The following is a 22,119-nucleotide window of genomic DNA, read 5'->3' on the forward strand; positions in this document are numbered from 1 at the left end:
CAAAAGGCGAGCGCCGATCGCCACCGCAGTGAGGCCCCGGTGTTTGCACCGGGGGACCGGGTCTGGCTCTCGACCCGAAACCTGCGCCTTCGCCTGCCCTGCCGGAAGCTGGGTCGGCGGTTTGTGGGGCCATTTAAAGTCCTGAGGAGATTGAACAAGGTTTGTTATAGGTTACAACTTCCTATTAATTACCGCATTAACCCCTCGTTCCATGTGTCTCTCCTCAGGCCGGTAGTAGCTGGTCCACTCCAGGAGTCTGAGGTACGGGAGGTTTCTCCGCCCCCACTGGACATCGAGGGGGCTCCGGCGTACTCGGTCCGTTCCATCTTGGATTCGAGGCGTCGGGTGGGGGGCCTGCAGTATCTCGTGGAGTGGGAGGGGTACGGTCCGGAGGAACAGTGCTGGGTCCCTAGGAGGAACATCCTCGATCCCTCCATGTTGAGGGATTTCCACCAGAGTCATCTGACCCGCCCTGCTCCGCGTCCTCCTTGCCATCCCCGAGGCCGGGGTCGGCGCACGGCTGGGGCCGCGCGTCAAGGAGGGGGGGTACTGTCACGGATTCAGCCGAGGCTGCCCCTCCTCCTTGCTCGGGCAGGCTTCGGCGTTCGTCGTTACCGGAGTACTAGCTGCTACCGATCCATGTATCTATGTTCGACTTGTTTTGTCGTTATTGGTCACACCTGTTTTTCCATTATGTAGTTATGTCTTCCCTATTTAACCCTCTGTCTCACACTGTGTGTTGTGCGTGTTTGTTCATGTTTCGGTTGTCGTTAGTGTGCGGGTTTGTTCCCTCCCTGCGTGGAGGTTGTTGTTCATTCTTTTACCTACGAGTAAAGTACGCCTTTTTGATTAGCTCTGTGTCCTGCGCCTGACTTCGCCTACTGCATTATACTGACGCCTTGACAAGAACACTACTGTGCATACGCGTACATGTTTTGGACAATTATAAACCCTTTAGTCTGCTAACGTGTAAACTGTGTGAGACTGAGACGGTCATACATGGAGCATTATATGTGTCAGGATCACGGCCCCGCCCTGTTCAAGGATGGAACCTACCTAGAGTTGTACCTATAATCTGTGCTTTCAACCTGCTCTTTCTACCATTGAAGCTGTTACCATGACTACGGTACTACAATAGCGGATCCTGTTACTGATAGGCTACAACTGTTCACAGTAACATAATAGTTGTTATAACACTGATGAAAGCACACACTCAAAAAACCTCAACAGAACCGAGAGGAACCAAGAACGACAACTCAGAAACATGATGTCTGTTTGTCTCCAAGTTTCCAGGCGTCTGATTTTCTCCTCTCTTCGTTGTTTATGGCCGAATATCAAGACAGACTGTGCAAAACGCATGCTACGAGTGTGCTTCCCATCTGTAGCGAAAAGGAGGACAAGAGGGACGGATCGGAGCGAGGTAGGAGGGACGGAGGAAATACCAGACTGACAATGTGGGCCAGAGGGAGATAATTGAGAACATATGGGTCAGATCCTACCAGAGCTCAGCTAAAGCCTATACTCTCAAAAAAGGAAAGGATTTAGTGAAGAAAGTTCTGATGTTGATTGTCAGTCATGGGTACTTGAGTGTAATTTGGGATATTTCCCTATTTTTGTCACTTACTCACTCTTCCCCTTTCCCTGCACTGTTCGTGCGGTTATTCGGGGTGATGTCACTGTAGTATTAACCCACATCCAGTCACTGTGTCACTGCAGACTCAGTGACAGTGTGTGTGTATGTGTGCATGTGTCTGTGAGAGAGTGTGAGAGAGAGAGAGAGAGAGAGAGAGAGTAGAAGCTTCCCAAAAACAGTGACTACAACTAAGGTCAGCACATTCCGTGTGAGCTCCCTCCTGCCAAAACACAGAGATCTCTATCCATTAGGAAGATTGGCTCTTAATTTAGGGAGTTGGAGTTGGGGGAAGGTAGGGGTAGTATTGGGACTGCAGTGTGTGTGTGTGTGTGTGTGTGTGACCTTCTAATCCAATCTGCATGACTAACAAAGTGCAGTGAGGCCAGAGAAGTATCTAATAGGACATGGGTCATATCATATATTATGCTGTCTAGTACCATTGTGCTGTCAAAGACCAACACAGAACTAATAACTCTGGTATATAGATGCTTCTATATGCTCATCTCATCCCTACGGATCTTCAGGTCCAGTGGATGTCAGGGACATGACCACTCCCTGCTGAGACAGAGGTGCACTGCTCTTATTAGTGTGCGTCCAAAATGACACCCTATTCTCTATATAGTGCACTACTTTTGCCCAGAGGCCTATGGGCACTGGTCCAAAGTAGTGCACTACATAGGGAATACGGTGCCATTGGGACGCAGCCTTAGACTGATCTGGCACCTTCTCTTTTGTGCTTTAATGGCTCTTGCTGACATGGTCCAAATGTAACATCAGCACAACTGCAGAGTATTCTTATTTTAATTAGTCTACACCTGGGTCAATTTGTTTTCATGTCAATGAGTTTTGTAATGTAAGGTTAATCAATTGTTTAAGAGCAATAAAGGTTTATAACAGGGTTATAACATCAGAACATATGATTGGTGTTGTAAAAATGGCAATGAATATACATCAAGTCTTTGTGCTTAGCGAACATTGTGGTTTTCTCATAGTTTTATCTGTGATGGTTTTCGGTCTCAGGTTCAAATAATATAACAAAAATATCTCTAGGCTACTATATGTCTAAATTGCAATATTATTAAAAATGTAACACATTTAAAGGGATGTTAGGCACAATATGTTGCTATTAGCTCCATTGAAAGGATGTGGTTGGTGTTGCCATGCCGTCAGTAATGTAACTGTCAGTCAAACATGACTCATCACACTATTCAAACAAGGAGAGGTAGCCTGGAATGATCAATGCATAGGCAATGTTATTATCATACAAGTAATGCTGATTATATGACAACGGATTTATGTGAAGATATAAGATAGATAAGCAGATAAGCAAAATAATACAGTTATTTCAAAATATTCATAGTATGGAAATACACTGAGTGTACAAAAAATAAAAGAACACCTGCTCTTTCCATGACATAGACTGACCAGGTGAATCCAGGTGAAAGCTATGATCCCTTATTGATGTCACATGTTAAATCCACTTCAATCAGTGTAGATGAAAGGGAGGAGACAGGTTAAAGAATGATTTGTAAGCCTTGAGACAATTGAGACATGGATTGTGTATGTATGTGTGCCATTCGGAGGGTGAATAGGCAAGACAAATTATTTAAGTGCCTATGAATGGGGTATGGTAGTATGTACCAGGCGCCAAGAACTGCAATGCTGCTGGGTTTTTCACGCTCAACAGTTTCCTGTGTGTATCAAAAATGGTCCACCACCCCAAGCACATCCAGCCACCTTGACATAACTGTGGAAAGCATTGGAGTCAACCAGCATCCCTGTGGAACGCTTTCAACACCTTGTGGAGTCCATGCCCCAACGAATTGATGCTGTTCTGAGAAAAAGGGGTGCAGCTCAATATTAGGAAGGTGTTCCTAATGTTTGGTATACTCAGTATACCCTAAAAGAGATGCTGATTAATGGGCGGTGTATGCAAAATATAACAATATTAATTTCAAATAGATAAAAAAAATCACAAGATTGAATGGTTGGTGATTTGTGACTTTCCCAAAGACATGTCTGTTGACAAAGAGCGCGAGTAATCATTTACATTTTCGTCTTCTCATGGTCTTGCGCCTCGCCCTTTCCCTTTCACTTAGTGCGTGCGCCACTGTCGCTCTCCGTAACAAAGGCAACGGTGTCACTACGGCGTGGCGTCATCCTCCTCCTCCACCTCCTCCACCTCCTCCCCTTAAACCCCCCTCCCTCCCTCCCTCCCATTCCCTCACGGCGCTCTAACTTGCTAAGTGCTGAATGTTTTTTAAAAGGTTGAATTATCTCGATGTTTCTATCCCCTAGACGTAGAGATAACATTGCAATCTCTCCAAATCCACAGTACAGAGTGCTACCCCTTTCAGCAGGTTAGCTGTCTAGCCGCTGGCGCGACTCCCAATTTGGAGCTGTCAATCTCCCGCGCGCAAACCAACGCATTTTGATTATAAGTAGACGAGGGGCGCTGGCTTCATTGAACTCACTGCCAATTAGACAATTGGATCCTTACCTGGAAGCATGAAAAAAAACAAATGCACTGCTCGGCTTGTAACTTTCCACTCAGAAGACTGAGTGAGTACTCTGCTGCTATGCTCTCCATTTACGCACCAGTGACAAGGCTGGCAAAACCCCTCCAACGCAGTCAGCAGGGGAATTAGGCTACATTATTCGTGTGGGCTGTCATTGTTCCAACTCTCTGGTCATTTTGTGACTGTGGACAAATAGCCTGCCTTATTTTGAAATCAGATAACAGTCAAATTCAAATGTATTGGTCTAGGCTTTTAGTGTTGAATGTGGTGATGATGATGGTGATGCTGGTAATAGATTACTAACATGAACACATGAGACGGGATTGTCAGCTCAAATCAATAGCAAAGACTGACACGCCCTAAATCAAACAGCAGCCTGATATAAACCCAAATACCTCAAGAAATTAGTTAACCAAATGTGCTTTCTTTGGAAAAAACTAGGCGACAACATATTCTTGGTCATGGAAATTGTCAAATGGTTTACTAGGCAATCATAAGAGTAGGCTAAATAATTTCTAAAACAGGCTTCAGAAGCAGGTGAAGTGAGAGAGCTGGAGAGGAGAGAGCGGAGAGAATGCGGCGCGCTTACTTTTCTATCGGTCACCTCTTCTCCCACAGCCTCGATCTCCCCGGAGCACTCCATCCCCGGCGTGACAGGCGGGGACGGCAGCCGGTCGTACAGACCCTGCCGGGCCAGCAGGTCGGCAAAGTTCAGCCCACATGCCTTGACCCGCACCATGACTTCTCCGGCCTTGAGTGCCGGCTTCCCCTTCTTCACCTGCAGTTTCACCTTATCATAGCCCCCGTAGCCGGAAAGTACCAGGGAGCGGTAGGTGAACTGCTCTTCCTCGGGGACCTTCTCGGTCGCCGCCGGTGTGGCTGCCGCCTCGGTGGCACTGGCTGGTGGTGACTCCGGCTTGGACTCAGCTTTCGGCTCCTCGCTGGGTTTATTCTCTTGCTTTGTTTCCTCAGCGTTTTGCTGCTGAGCAGGTGCATCATCGCCAGACATTGTGAAGAATATTAGTAGACAGTGACAAGACTTGAAATTAAACGTTCACTTATTTTTTTATCAGTCTTGTCTTTAGGCGCTTTGCTGTAATGACGCGTTGATGAGTCGGTTCTGAGTTAGTCAGGATCAAAGAGAGAAGTAAACACCTGATTCTCAGAGCTTCTTCAGCAGCCTTGCATTAGGACACAGACCCGAGTCAATGAGAGCTTCAGCTGAGAAAAGAGCAGGCTGCCTCGCAACAGCTACAGTGGCCAGAGGTTGTCAATTCCGCGCTCTAACAGTGTGTGTGAGTGGGATGAGAAGGAGGCGAGCTACAAAACCCGGAGAGAGGAGTTACTGAGGAGGAGGAACGACAAGTGGATTTTATAGACAAAACTGACTGGGTCCGCCTATACATTTCGGCATAGCCAGGGGCGGACTGGGACAAAAATTCAGCACTGGCATTTCACACCAGCCCACATCCCCGTGACTTATACACACAGGCAGTAATGCTAATGACAAATAACATAGGCAACTATAGTACAGTGTTTCTCAATCTTTACTATACTGTCTGTCTGTCTGTCTGTCTGTCTGTCTGTCTGTCTGTCTGTCTGTCTGTCTGTCTGTCTGTCTGTCTGTCTGTCTGTCTGTCTGTCTGTCTGTCTGTCTGTCTGTCTGTCTGTCTGTCTGTCTGTCACTGCTAAGCGTTAATTGCTATTTTATATAGAGCCAACATATTAAGGAACTGGCATTACATCTGTGTCTCTCTGTTTTCTTCCTTCCTCCACTGCACTCACTTCTGAGCTGTCTCTGCTAAGCCTAGCATCCTTTCCCACAGCACTGGTACCAGAAGACCATGGGACCACACAGCATGTGCTGGGCCCAGCAACATCCTAGTTGTGAACGAATAAACACATGTATTAGATAAAGAAGAAATATTACTGAATACATGCCTAATAGATATAATACCTTGTGAAAGCCTTACGACTTATATTGCAAATACAAGTGCCTGGCTGTCATACATGTTCCCCCCTATCCTAATGGTTAATTACTATTACATACAGTGCCTTTCGAAAGTATTCAGACCCTTTGACTTTTTCCATATTTTGTTATGTTACAGCCTTATTCTAAAATGGATTTAATTAAATGTTGCATAATGAATCTACACACAATGCCCCATAATGACAACGTGAAAACAGGTTTTTAGAAATGTCTGCAAATTTATTAAAAATAAAAAACAGAAATACGTTATTTACATAAGTATTCAGACCCTTTGCTATGAGACTCGAAATTGAGCTCAGGGCATCCTGTTTCCATTGATCATCCTTGAGATGTTTCTACAACTTGATTGGAGCACCTGTGGTAAATTCAATTGATTGGACATGATTTGGAAAGGCACACACCTGTCTATATAAGGTCCCACAGTTGACAGTGCATGTCAGAGCAAAAACCAAGCCGTGAGGTCGAAGGAAGCTCAGAGACAGGATTGTGTCGAGCCACAGATCTGGGGAAGGGTACCAAAAAATGTCTGCCTCATTGAAGGTCCCCAAGAACACAGTGGCCTCCATCATTCTTAAATGGAAGAAGTTTGGAACCACCAAGACTCTTCCTAGAGCTGGCCGCCAGGCCAAACTAAGCAATTGGGGAGAAGGGCCTTGGTCAGGGAGGTGACCAAGAACCCAATGGTCACTCTGACAGAGCTCTAGAGTTCCCCTGTGGTGATGGGAGAACTTTTCAGAAGGACAACCACCTCTGCAGCATTCCACCAATCAGGCCTTTATGGTAGAGTGGCCAGACGGAAGCCACTCCTCAGTAAAAGGCACATGACAGCTTGCTTGGAGTTTGCCAAAAGGCACCTAAAGGACTCTCAGACCATGAGAAACAAGATTATCTGGTCTGATGAAACCAAGATTGAACTCTTTGGCCTGAATGCCAAGCGTCACGTCTGGAGGAAACCTGGCACCATCCCTACGGTGAAGCATGGTGGTGGCAGCATCATGCTGTGGGGATGTTTTTCTGCAGCAGGGACTGGGAGACTAGTCAGGATCGAGGAAAAGATGAACGGAGCAAAGTACAGGGAGATCCTTGATGAAAACTTGCTCCAAAGCGCTCAGGACCTCAAACTGCGGTGAAGGTTCACCTTCCAACAGGACAATGACCCTAAGCACACACCCAAGACAACGCAGGAGTGGCTTCAGGACAAGTCTCTGAATGTCCTTGAGTGGCCCAGCCAGAGCCCGGACTTGAACCCGATCGAACATCTCTGGAGAGACCTGAAAATAGCTGTGCAGCGACGCTCCCCATCCAACCTGACAGAGCTTGGGAGGATCTGCAGAGAAAAATGGGGAAACTCCCCAAATACAGGCGTGCCAAGCTTGTAGTGCCATACCCAAGAAGACTCGAGGCTGTAATTGCTGCCAAAGGTGCTTTAACAAAGTACTGAGTAAAGGGTCTGAATACTTACGTAAATGTCATATTTCAGTTTGAAAACGTTTCTAAAAACCTGTTTTTGCTTTGTCGTTATGGTATATTGTGTGTAGATTGATGAGGGAAAAAAACAATTTCATCCATGTTAGAATAAGCATGTGACGTAACAAAATGTAGAAAAAGTCAAGGGGTCTGAATACTTTCCGAATGCACTGTATATAATACAGAGCCAAAATATCAATAAACTTCCAGTCTCTCTCTCTCTGTCTCTCTCTCTCTGTTTTCTCCATATGTCCACTACACTTGACTGCAGCAGCAGCTGAGCTGTCTGTTCTGTGCTGGGTAACACTTTATTTAAAGAGTCCATAATAAATAATGTATAAGTCATTAACAACATTTGTTTATTAATCATTACTCCCCCATTTGTAAATATTAGTAAGCTAGTTATTCACACATGTATATATATTTCCTTAGACATCCTGTGTTGTGTGCTCGTTATTTTACCAGGTACTGCAGGGACTGCAAAAATATATTTTTTTACTAATGATTAGTAAATGTTTTATTATTGTGGGAGTAATGATTAATAAATGGTGAACACACAATTTATGAATGCCTTATAAATGGTTTATTATGGACCCTTAAAATAAAGTGTTACCCATCCTAGTTGTGAATGAATAAACAAAGAAGAAAATCACAGAATAACTGCCTTATAGATGACCATTGGCTTGTATATTACCTTATAACAGCCTAACTACATATTTCAAATTAGTGCATGTCAAGTGTTCCCCCCTACCCATTTAGCTAAGTGTTTAAATATTAGGCGACATATAATTCAGTAGAAGAAAATGGAGAGAGACAAAGAGAGAGAGAGAGAGAGACTGCCAGTTCCTTCATGTTTTGGCTATATAATACAGCCAAAGACTACATTAAGGAACGGGCAGTCTCTTTCTCTCCCTCTCTCTCTGTTTTCTTCTATTGAAGTCAATATTCAACCTTCTCTGTTTGTCAAAGAACGACGCCGGGACTAGTTTATGTGGATGCGGATAGATCTCCAGCGTTGGGCTTCGTTTGACAGTGTCGTGTACATATGCATATATTTCTGCCAAGAAGTGACAGGCCTTTCAGCGAATGAAATAAGGGGGATATAGGTGGGACTTTCCAGCCTTCAGTGGTGGTGGCTATGTAATGTAATCCGACACTAGAGTCACTAGTTACTACAGCTCATAAACCCACTAGCTGGGCTGAAGAGACTGAGATTCAGAAGTGAATAAACATCGATAAAACAATTAAAATACACAGACCCCGAATTGACCTTTATGGTAATACATGATGACTTGTGTTTAGTAAAATGCACTGTATACAGTATATGTCTAGTAGATGCTATTGCCTTACCTATGTGTTATAAAAGCCAATCTAACAACTTGTTAGTCTATATCCTAAGTAGCCTAGTGTCTAAACGTTCCCCCGAATCCCCCTTACCTAATTAGCCTACTATAGTAGGTATGAAATATATTCCATACAATATACAGCCAAAAATATTAGGCCTAACTGGCAGCAGTTTGCTACATGAGCTGTGTCAGTGTGCATGAGTGTGTCTTTCTCTGTTTTCTTCTTACCTCGACTGCACCACAGCAGCTGATCTGTCATTTTTCAGACACAGACACAGCACTCGGACCAGCAGAACCAGAACTTTTAGCAAATAAGTTGGTTAATTTCACACATTTAATTTTATTGGTCACATACACATATTTAGCAGATGTTATTGCGGGTGTAGCAAAATGCTTGTAAATTTAGCAGCATCGGCCTCAAGAGCCCTTTTTTTGGTCTCAAACTTTTTGGGCACCACCTTTCCATTTTAATTTTTTGACTGAGTGACTGACAGAGTCAGAGTGGGTCTCAAAAAAGGGCTATTGAGGCCATCTTGGTAGGCGGGCCGGCCGTTGCCCGCTGGTCAGCCAAATGCTCAACATAGATGATTATGACAACAGAGAAATAACGCAAAAGTCATGAAAAAACAGGCCCATGGGCTGCCGGCCGTGTCCATAATTGTTTTGTTTATATATATATATTATTTGTGTGAATTTCGTCCAGCCCACCCCAATAAAAGATGGCATTTGCCAAAATTGCCAGACGGCCAATCACGTGTGTTGCGAAGCAGAGTTCACTGGTTCGAGCCCAGTGTGGAGCAGTCGGACAGTGGAGGAAGCTAAGCTGTTTGCTGCACACTGACCCCCATTACATTGGCAAAGAGCAATTTCTCTAGCTAGGACAGATTGGGAGTGGTCTGAGTGGGGAGGGGAAAACTGAAAACTAGCTGTTTTCGGTTTGGAACTCTCTTTCTTATTGGTCTATTACCTAATTTACTGCCTGGTGATGGCGGTAAAAACTACATCCCACCAAAACGAGGCTGTATTTTCAGGCCGTCTTTTCAAACAGCTCTAACTCTAAAAGGGCATTATCATAATTTTCACAATTTCACAGTATTATTCCAACCTTTTAGTGTGGAAATATACAGTATATATAACACTGGAAAGTCTAGATTTTTACTCCACTGGGCCTTTAACAAATTGTGTGCTTTTCTCAATTCAGGTCAACAGCACAGACAATGACATCTCAATTAAATTCTGGGATTGGAGATTACATTGATAAATGTCCACAGTTAGAAGTGTTATGATGGTAAGAGTGGTTCGTTGTTGCCTCTACCTCCCTGCATGTCCCTCTGATTAAACATGCTCTGTTTATACCTGAGGTGCTAAATCAATTAGGGAAATATTATTTTAATTACACTCAATTAGATTTACTTAGTTTTATGAAGCAATCAATAATCCCACAGCTCAGTGACTCTGTCACACACACACACACACACACACACACACACACACACAGGTCTGAATGTCGGAGGAAACACAGCAATTAATGTATCCTTTCTTCTCACCCCGGTTATCCAATCAAATCCTTTTCCTCCGCTACTCTCCCTCACTACCTCTGCTCTCCTCATCTGTCCTCTTTACTCGCCTGCTATCCTCTTTCCTCCTCCCCTTTCTTCATCTCATCTGCATTTCTCCTCTGGGTTCACCACTAATGCCTTAGCCTGTAGAACAGAGAGAGTAGTGGAACACGAGGAGTTCAGAGGAAATGTCTGTTTATGCCGCCCATTCTATTGTGTGATTGGCCGGAACCCACAGGATGCTCAGGACTCAATGTTGCTTCTTCCCAGTAAAGTACAGGCGCCTCATAATAACAAACTGCTTGTCTTTCGATCCTGTCACCCCTCCATCGTGTGGATATGTTGACTGACATGATGAAATTGGCTCACCTGCCAGACCTAATAATCAGGAAAACCATGTTCTGCCCCTGTGCTGTCGCAGGCTTAGAAAGGTTTGTATCCATACTGGTGGTCAATAAGGCCTGTGTCCTGGAGAGACGTAATGGGTTAGGTTATTGATCTGCCAAAGTGCTACCTGGCACTGACCCCAGTGGATGTTGAGCTGGATGCGGAAGTGAAACAAGCTGAACGGACGGCAGAGCCAAAGGTACTTCTGTCTGTGAGAGACATAGATGTTTAACGGGATGCGAGGACGTCTCCGTCAGTGTCACGATCGTTCATGAACGAGAAGGACCAAGGCGCAGCGTGATATGCATTCATATTTATTTCACGAATAAACGCACAACCAAAACTACAAACGAACGTGACGTCCAAGGTAGACAAATAACATACCTCACACGGAACAAGATCCCACAACTAACTCGTGCCAAAAGGCTGCCTAAGTATGGTCCCCAATCAGAGACGAGCTACAGCTGCCTCTGATTGGGAACCACCCCGGCCAACATAGATCTACACATCATAGAATCTATAACAATAAACAAACACAACACGGAATATACACCTCCTGACTCAACAAATAAACGTCCCTTGAGTCAGGGCGTGACAGTACCCCCCCCAAAGGTGCGGACTCCGACCGCGCCACATAAACATAACAGGGTAGGGGCCGGGTGGGCATTCCGCCTCGGCGGTGGATCCGGCTCCGGGTGTGACCACCACTTACTCTCCACCTCCCCGTTGCGCCCCTGGTCTGGTCTGGACCTCGGCGCGCTGCTTCCCCTCGCCTTCCTCCCACGAAGTACCAAGCCCTGTCTGGACCCTGGTGTGGGAGACCCCGAACCTGGAGAGGGGCTGACGTCTGGGTCTGGACCGCTGACTGGAGCTGGACCCGACGACGGTGGATCGAACTGCTCTGGCTCCGGGGTGGAGCCGCTGACCGGAACTGGATCAGGCACCGGTGGAGCGGACTGCTCTGGCTCCGGAGTGGAGCCGCTGACCGGAGCTGAACTGGACCCCGGTGGAGCGGATTGCTCTGGCTCCGGAGTGGAGCAGCTGACCGGTGCCGGACCAGGCACTGGTGGAACAGGCACGGACCGTGCCGGACTGGGAACACGCACCACTGGCTTGGTGCGGGGAGCAGGAACGGGCCGGACCGGGCTGGCAACGTGCACCACTGGCTTGGTGCGAGGGGCAGGAACAGGCCGGGCCGGCGACGCGCACCACTGGCTTGGTGCGAGGGGCAGGAGCAGGCCGGGCCGGGCTGGCGACGCGCACCACCAGTTTGGTGCGAGGGACAGGAACAGGCCGGACCGGGCTGGCAACGCGCACCACCGGCTTGATGCGAGGAACAGGAACGGGCCGAACCGTACTGGGAACACGTACCACTGGCTTAGTGCGGGGAGCAGGAACGGGCCGGACCGGACTGGCGACACGCACCACTTGATTGGTATAGATGTTTAACGGGATGCGAGGACGTCTCCGTCAGTGTCACGATCGTTCACGATCGTTCAGGGAGAGCCACTGCTCAACTGGATGCTCCTCAACTGGACGGATTCCATAGTGATAACCATTTTGCCTGTACATTTCATAATAAATGTTTTGTTCTAACAGGCTAATTTGTTGTTTTGGACTGTTGTTTAAGACATTCGCTAAGATTAAACTCAGCTATTATTTTTGCAAACACAATTATTCTGGATGTAGCAGTTGGGCTAGCTAGCATGCTAGTTAACCATCATAATGGGTTTGGGCCTCCTGTAGCTCAGTTGGTAGAGCATGGCGCTTGCAACGCCAGGGTTGTGGGTTCGATTCCCACGGGGGGCCAATATGGAAAAATAATGTATGCACTCACTAACTGTAAGTTGCTCTGGATAAGATTGTCTGCTAAATGACTAAAATGTAAATGGTTAGCTAGCTAGTGTCGTCAGCCAGATTAGCATCTGAATTCAAATTATTTTGAGTGTAATGCATTAGATTGGTGACAATGGTATGAACAAATATTCAGCATTATATTAATGCAAGCATTACAATAGGATTATAACCCAAAAGTAATGTGGAATGGCAAATATATTTAAACTTCGGCTGGGCTTGTTAATTGCTAACGTTAGCCAGCTAACTAACAGGCTTAGGCAAAGAATTGTATCCTGGGAGGGGAAATGCAGTCTGGTAGTCGTAGTATAACCGGTTATATTATAAAGTGGTGGAATTTTTGTAAATATATTTTTAACACTTGACCTCAGAATGCAATTAGCTGCTCTTGTATGATATAAACTCACTGGTGGTATTGTATTTGGTAGGCTTGTGTTCCACACACTATCAAAACTAGTTCAGTTTAATTTACAAAGACTATGAGTGGGGCTTTTTTATTGCTAATTCGTAGGCTACTGATTCAATATTTATTTCAAAATGCTCACACTAATGATACATTTCTTCAGTGTGATGTTTAGAGTATTCATTAATATGTATAGCCTATTGAAGGCAATTAGCTATGCTTGTATGATTTGTTGATGCAGATGCAACAAAGTGTAAATTGACTGGTCTGGCTAGGTTCACCAAATGTCCAGTAGAGGGCGCAGCTACTCCAGGAATTCACTGAGGCAAAGCCTCCTGGCTTCACAACTCAAGAAGCCGATACAGTAAAATACACTAATCTGATGGTGCTTTCCTGTCAATTAATTTCAGGTCTGTATCAGCAAGTATCCCCCACAAATGACATGTAAACGAAGACATAAACATGTGAAGGCTAGCTAGCTAAAGGACATTCAGACTGGTAGCTCACTAGCTGTTGTGACAGTAGACCTTTCGTTTTTAGCCTGTATTAAATGTCTACAGTTAAGAGGCTTATTGATAACCTTTTAGTTATATAATGAACTTGTTATGAATTTCATGTCTAAATGTAGCTTCATATGTATGTGCTGTTTTGGAGTTTGTAGCTACATTTAGCTAATCGTTTTGCTAGCTAGCCACTAACTCATTCATAGACGCTAACTGCTTTACCGCCTATTGACGATAGTATCTTCTGGCCGGGGGAGTTTTGATAAGATCCCCGACGCTCGCTCTGATCATTAAAATGCATTGCTTGCTGTATGGTTTTGGAAACGTAATATATTTCATATCAGCGATAAATCAATTTCAAAAACCAAAAGGTTAAATTACTACACACCTTTATAGGTTCAGGGTTAGTGTTCCAACACTGCCTTATCTCCATGATACATCACTTGTTTACGGAAGACAGACGGAAGACATAGGTGGCCACCTGTGCTAATTAGCTATCTAATGCGCTCCGCACACCTGTGTGTAAGCGTAACTGGGGGGAAGTGTAGTTCGTCAACTGGAGGCACATACAGCTTATGGATCTGTGCAAAACTGCTACAGTAAGTATTTTTTTGTTGTTGAAAGATTATTTCTCGCTGATATGAAAGATAAGGGGCACATTAGCATATGTTTTTAAAAACGTTCTGCAAGTGATTATTATTTACGTTTCTAAACGTTAAAACAGCGTCGCAATTGTAGTTCACACACAGCCAACCGTGGGTGAAGCTAACCGCTGAAAATCCCATGGATAATAAGAAGGGTTTTTGAGAGCTAGCTAGCCACCATAGTAACTGAAGTTGTTTATCTTTATGGCTAGCTAGCCTAGTTATCTGTATTACAGTCTGTCTATGTAGCCAGTTGGCTCTTTGCTATGTTAAATGTGTTATTTGTTCTAATGAATGTCTCCAATTCATTCATGTTGAATGTCAAAAATTAATCTGATAAACCACTGACGGGGCAGTTACCCACTCAATTCAACATGCATTTTTTTCCAATATTAGGGTACGATATAACTTTACAATGATCACAACTGTAGTTACCATGTTGATACTTTAGCATTGATCTGTTACCAACTTTTAAAGTAAGCCGACATCTTTTGTTTTATCTGGACAACATTGCAAAACATGTTGATGCTCTCAGTATCACTAAAGGTCTTAAAAGTTTTTTTTCCTTTGCATGGGTGAGCTGGTGGATGCCACACACCACTAACTCAAGCTGACCTGGAAGAGGTGGCTGCAGCTATTGGTCCATGTTGTGTCTACAACCGTCTCCACACTGACAGGAAAATACATGCACTGCTGTGAAGGATCCTGCCAACCCAAATGCTTCAAATGGCACAATTACATAAGAGGCTGTCTGTTTGACAGGAGTTTATCAAACATTATCCTTCACAAGACAGACTAAAAACAGTGAATAAAGTGATTGATTGAACCTATTTTATCATAAACTAATGATTGATTATGTGTTGACTACATCTTTTATGTTACCCTTTCCTGATATGATTTGATACATCCCATCCTGACTGCAACCTCTAGGTTAGTCTTGTCTTGCACAATCACTTGTTAGCTGAATGCATTGCTAATACCCCCCCCCCCCCCACAAAAAAAATAACAAATGCCATTCCCATGCTGTTTTGATCTGTGTATCTCATTAATCATTTACATAAACATCTGTGTGTGCTACATTGTGCCCCCCCCCTTGTGTTGACAGTTGCAATGGTCAAAATAACAAGCATTACAAGTATATTTATATTTTATTTATTTGATATTGGTCTAGGTGCCAGTTCCCACATCAATGCCAAATACACAGGAGTCTCTTACCAAGACAACATTGAATGTTCCTGAGTGGCCTAGTTACAGTTTTGACTTAAATCGGCTTGAAAATCTATGGCAAGACTTGAAAATGGTTGTCTAGTAATGATCAACAACAAACTTGACAGAGCTTGAAGAATTTAAAAAAGAATAATGTACAAATATTGTACAATCCAGGTGTGCAAAGCTCTTAGAGACTTACATAGAAAGACACAGAAAGCTGTAATTGCTGCCAAAGGTGATTCAAAGATGTATTGACTCAGGGGTATGAATACTTTTGTAAATTTGATATTTCCGTTCATCATTTTAAAAAAATGGCTAATATTTATCTTTGTCATTATTGTGTATAGATGGGTGAGAAATATATCTTAATCCATTTTGAATTCAGGCTGTAACACAACAAAATGTAGAATAAGTCAAGGGTTATGAATATTTTCTGAAGGCACTGTATATACAGTTGAAGTCGGAAGTTTACATACACTTACGTTGGAGTCATTAAAACTCATTTTTCAACCACTCCACACATTTCTTGTTAACAAACTACAGTGGGGAAAAAAAGTATTTAGTCAGCCACCAATTGTGCAAGTTCTCCCACTTAAAAAGATGAGAGAGGCCTGTAATTTTCTTCATAGGTACACGTCAACTATGACAAACAAAATGAGAAAAAAAATTCCAGAAATTCACATTGTAGGATTTTTAATGAATGTATTTGCAAATTATGGTGGAAAATAAGTATTTGGTCAATAACAAAAGTTTCTCAATACTTTGTTATATACCCTTTGTTGGCAATGACACAGGTCAAACGTTTTCTGTAAGTCTTCACAAGGTTTTCACACACTGTTGCTGGTATTTTGGCCCATTCCTCCATGCAGATCTCCTCTAGAGCAGTGATGTTTTGGGGCTGTCGCTGGGCAACACAGACTTTCAACTCCCTCCAAAGATTTTCTATGGGGTTGAGATCTGGAGACTGGCTAGGCCACTCCAGGACCTTGAAATGCTTCTTACGAAGCCACTCCTTCGTTGCCCGGGCGGTGTGTTTGGGATCATTGTCATGCTGAAAGACCCAGCCACGTTTCATCTTCAATGCCCTTGCTGATGGAAGGAGGTTTTCACTCAAAATCTCACGATACATGGCCCCATTCATTCTTTCCTTTACACGGATCAGTCGTCCTGGTCCCTTTGCAGAAAAACAGCCCCAAAGCATGATGTTTCCACCCCCATGCTTCACAGTAGGTATGGTGTTCTTTGGATGCAACTCAGCATTCTTTGTCCTCCAAACACGACGAGTTGAGTTTTTACCAAAAAGTTCTATTTTGGTTTCATCTGACCATATGACATTCTCCCAATCCTCTTCTGGATCATCCAAATGCACTCTAGCAAACTTCAGACGGGCCTGGACATGTACTGGCTTAAGCAGGGGGACACGTCTGGCACTGCAGGATTTGAGTCCCTGGCGGCGTAGTGTGTTACTGATGGTAGGCTTTGTTACTTTGGTCCCAGCTCTCTGCAGGTCATTCACTAGGTCCCCCCGTGTGGTTCTGGGATTTTTGCTCACCGTTCTTGTGATCATTTTGACCCCACGGAGTGAGATCTTGCGTGGAGACCCAGATCGAGGGAGATTATCAGTGGTCTTGTATGTCTTCCATTTCCTAATAATTGCTCCCACAGTTGATTTCTTCAAACCAAGCTGCTTACCTATTGCAGATTCAGTCTTCCCAGCCTGGTGCAGTTTGGAGTGTGACTGTTTGAGGTTGTGGACAGGTGTCTTTTATACTGATAACAAGTTCAAACAGGTGCCATTAATACAGGTAACGAGTGGAGGACAGAGGAGCCTCTTAAAGAAGTTGTTACAGGTCTGTGAGAGCCAGAAATCTTGCTTGTTTGTAGGTGACCAAATACTTATTTTCCACCATAATTTGCAAATAAATTCATTAAAAATCCTACAATGTGATTTTCTGGAGAAACAAATTCTCATTTTGTCTGTCATAGTTGACGTGTACCTATGATGACAATTACAGGCCTCTCTCATCTTTTTAAGTGGGAGAACTTGCACAATTGGTGGCTGACTACATACTTTTTTTCCCCCACTGTATAGTTTTGGCAAGTCGGTTAGGACATCTACTTTGTGCATGACACAAGTAATTTTTCCAACAATTGTTTACAGATAGATTATTTCACTTATAATTCACTGTATCACAATTCCAGTGGGTCAGAAGTTTACATACACTAAGTTGACTGTGCCTTTAAACAGCTTGGAAAATTCCAGAAAATTATGTCATGACTTTAGAAGCTTCTGATAGGCTAATTGACATCATTTGAGTCAATTGGAGGTGTACCTGTGGATGTATTTCAAGGCCTACCTTAAAACACAGTGCCTCTTTGCTTGACATCATGGGAAAATCAAAAGAAATCAGCCAAGGCCTCCAAAATAAAATTGTAGACCTCCGCAAGTCTGGTTCATCCTTGGGAGCAATTTCCAAACGCCTGAAGGTACCATGTTCATCTGTACAAACAATAGTGCGCAAGTATAAACACCATGGGACCATGCAGCCGTCATACCGCTCAGGAAGGAGACTCATTCTCTCTCCTAGAGATGAACGTACTTTGGTGCGAAATGTGCAAATCAATCCCAGAACAACAGCAAAGGACCTTGTCAAGATGCAGGAGGAAACAGGTACAAAAGTATCTATATTCACAGTAAAACAAGTCCTATATCGACATAACCTGAAAGGCTGCTCAGCAAGGAAGAAACCACTGCTCCAAAACCGCCATAATAAAGCCAGACTACGGTTTGCAAATGCACATGCGGACAAAGATCGTACTTTTTGGAGAAATGTCCTCTGGTCTGATGAAACAAAAATAGAACTGTTTGGCCATAATGACCATCGTTATGTTTGGAGGAAAAAGGGGGTTACTTGCAAGCCGAAGAAGACCATCCCAACCGTGAAGCACGGGCGTGGCAGCATCATGCTGTGGGGGTGCTTTGCTGCAGGAGGGACTGGTGCACTTCACAAAATAGATGGCATCATGAGGAATGAAAATTATGTGGATATATTGAAGCAACATCTCAAGACATCAGTCAGGAAGTACGTAAAGCTTGGTCACAAATGGGTCTTCCAAATGGACAATGACCCCAAGCATACTTCCAAAGTTGTGGCAAAATGGCTTAAGGACAACAAAGTCAAGGTATTGGAGTGGCCATCACAAAGCCCTGACCTCAATCCTATAGAACATTTGTGGGCAGAACTGAAAAAGCGTGTGCGAGCAAGGAGGCCTACAAACCTGACTCAGTTACACCAGCTCTGTCAGGAAGAATGGGCCAAAATTCACCCAACTTATTGTGGAAGGTTACCCGAAATGTTTGACCCAAGTTAAACAATTTAAAGGCAATGCTAACAAATACTAATTGAGTGTATGTAAACTTCTGACCCACTGGGAATGTGATGAAAGAAATAAAATCTGAAATAAATCATTCTCTGTACTATTATTCTGACATTTCACATTCTTAAAATAAAGTGGTGATCCTAACTGACCTAAGACAGGGAATTATGAAAAACGGAGTTTAAATGTATTTGGCTAAGGTGTATGTAAACTTCCGACTTCAACTGTATACAGTGTTCTTCGGCTTGCAAGCAACCCCCTTTTTCCTCCAAACATAATGATGGTCATTATGGCCAAACAGTTCTATTTTTGTTTCATCAGACAACAGGACATTTCTCCAACAAGTACGATCTTTGTCCCCATGTGCAGTTGCAAACCGTAGTCTGGCTTTTTTATGGCTGTTTTGGAGCAGTGGCTTCTTCCTTGCTGAGTGGCCTTTCAGGTTATGTCGATATAGGATTCGTTTTACTGTGGATATAGATAATTTTGTACCTGTTTCCTCCAGCATCTTCAAGGTCCTTTGCTGTTGTTCTGGGATTGATTTGCACTTTTCGCACCAAAGTACGTTCATCTCTAGGAGACAGAACGCATCTCCTTCCTGAGCGGTATGACGGATGCATGGTCCCATGGTGTTTATACATGCGTACTATTGTTTGTACAGATGAACGTGGTACCTTCAGGCATTTGGAAATTGCTCTCAAGGATGAACCAGACTTGTGGAGGTCTACAATTTCTTTTCTGAGGTCTTGGCTGATTTATTTTGATTTTCCCATTATGTCAAGCAAAGAGGCACTGAGTTTGAAGGTAGGCCTTGAAATACATCCACAGGTACACCTCCAATTGACTCAAATTATGTCAATTAGCCTATCAGAAGCTTCTAAAGCCATGACATAATTTTCTGGAATTTTCCAAGCTGTTTAAAGGCACAGTCAACTTGGTGGAAGTAAACCTCTGACCCACTGGAACTGTGATACAGTGTATAAGTGAAATAATCTGTCTGTCAACAATTGTTGGAAAAATTACTTGTGTCATGCACAAAGTAGATGTCCTAACCGACTTGCCAAAACTATAGTTTGTTAACAAGACATTTGTGGAGTGGTTGAAAAACGAGTTTTAATGACTCCAACCTAAGTGTACAGTGAGGGAAAAAAGTATTTGATCCCCTGCTGATTTTGTATGTTTGCCCACTGACAAAGAAATGATCAGTCTATAATTTTAATGGTAGGTTTATTTGAACAGTGAGAGACAGAATAACAACAAACAAATCCAGAAAAACGCATGTCAAAAATGTTATAAATTGATTTGCATTTTAATGAGGGAAATAAGTATTTGACCCCCTCTCAATCAGAAAGATTTCTGGCTCCCAGGTGTCTTTTATACAGGTAACGAGCTGAGATTAGGAGCACACTCTTAAAGGGAGTGCTCCTAATCTCAGCTTGTTACCTGTATAAAAGACACCTGTCCACAGAAGCAATCAATCAATCAGATTCCAAACTCTCCACCATGGCCAAGACCAAAGAGCTCTCCAAGGATGTCAGGGACAAGATTGTAGACCTACACAAGGCTGGACTGGGCTACAAGACCATCGCCAAGCAGCTTGGTGAGAAGGTGACAACAGTTGGTGCGATTATTCGCAAATGGAAGAAACACAAAATAACTGTCAATCTCCCTCGGCCTGGGGCTCCATGCAAGATCTCACCTCATGGAGTTGCAATGATCATGAGAACGGTGAGGAATCAGCCCAGAACTACACGGGAGGATCTTGTCAATGATCTCAAGGCAGCTGGGACCATAGTCACCAAGAAAACAATTGGTAACACACTACGCCGTGAAGGACTGAAATCCTGCAGCACCCGCAAGGTCCCCCTGCTCAAGAAAGCACATATACAGGCCCGTCTGAAGTTTGCCAATGAACATCTGAATGATTCAGAGGAGAACTGGGTGAAAGTGTTGTGGTCAGATGAGACCAAAATCGAGCTCTTTGGCATCAACTCAACTCGCCGTGTTTCGAGGAGGAGGAATGCTGCCTATGACCCCAAGAACACCATCCCCACCGTCAAACATGGAGGTGGAAACATTATGCTTTCGGGGTGTTTTTCTGCCAAGGGGACAGGACAACTTCACCGCATAAAAGGGACGATGGACGGGGCCATGTACTGTCAAATCTTGGGTGAGAAACTCCTTCCCTCAGCCAGGGCATTGAAAATGGGTCGTGAATGGGTATTCCAGCATGACAATGACCCAAAACACACAGCCAAGGCAACAAAGGAGTGGCTCAAGAATAAGCACATTAAGGTCCTGGAGTGGCCTAGCCAGTCTCCAGACCTTAATCCCATATAAAATCTGTGGAGGGAGCTGAAGGTTCGAGTTGCCAAACGTCAGCCTCGAAAACCTTAATGACTTGGAGAAGATCTGCAAAGAGGAGTGGGACAAAATCCCTCCTGAGATGTGTGCAAACCTGGTGGCCAACTACAAGAAACGTCTGATCTCTGTGATTGCCAACAAGGGTTTTGCCACCAAGTACTAAGTCATGTTTTGCAGAGGGGTCAAATACTTATTTCCCTCATTAAAATGCAAATCAATTTATAACATTTTTGACATGCGTTTTTCTGGATTTTTTGTTTTGTTTTTCTGTCTCTCACTGTTCAAATAAACCTACCATTAAAATTATAGACTGATCATGTCTTTGTCAGTGGGCAAACGTACTAAATCAGCAGGGGATCAAATACTTTTTTCCCTCACTGTATGTAAACTTACGACTTCAACTGTATATACTACCAGTCAAGTTTGGACCCATACAAGGGTTTCTCTTTATTTTTACAATTTTTTACATTGCAAAATAATAGTGAAGACATCAACACTGTGCAATAACACATATGGAATCATGTAGTAACCAAAAAAGGTGTTAAACAAATCAAAACATATTTTATATTTGAGATTCTTCAAATAGCCACCCTTTGCCTTGATGATAGCTTTGCACACTCTTGGCATTCTCTCAACCAGCTTCATGAGGTAGTCACCTGGAATTCATTTCAATTAACAGGTGTGCCTTCTTAAAAGTTAATTTGTGGAATTTATTTCCTTCTTAATGCGTTTGAGCCAATCAGTTGTGTTGTGACAAGGTAGATGTATACAGAAGATGGCCCTATTTGGTAGAAGACCAAGTCCATATAATGGCAAGAACAGCTCAAATAAGCAAAGAGAAACGACAGTCCATCATTACTTTA

General features: G+C 43.7%; 1 protein-coding gene across 1 annotated transcript in view; it reads right to left on the bottom strand.

The window, feature by feature from the left end:
• Window positions 1-5,410, bottom strand: part of LOC311104267 (synaptic vesicle membrane protein VAT-1 homolog) — a 48,204-nt gene extending 42,794 nt beyond the window's left edge. Inside the window, exon 1 of the mRNA XM_084146054.1 lies at window positions 4,742-5,410. Within this exon, the coding sequence (XP_084002180.1) occupies window positions 4,742-5,161 (420 nt within the window). The 5' untranslated portion in view covers window positions 5,162-5,410. The remainder of the gene's footprint in view (window positions 1-4,741) is intronic.
• Between the last annotated feature and the right edge of the window lie 16,709 nt (window positions 5,411-22,119).

This window comes from Coregonus lavaretus (assembly GCF_964263955.1).
Source record: "Coregonus lavaretus genome assembly, chromosome: 28".
NCBI classification, from domain to species: domain Eukaryota; kingdom Metazoa; phylum Chordata; class Actinopteri; order Salmoniformes; family Salmonidae; genus Coregonus; species Coregonus lavaretus.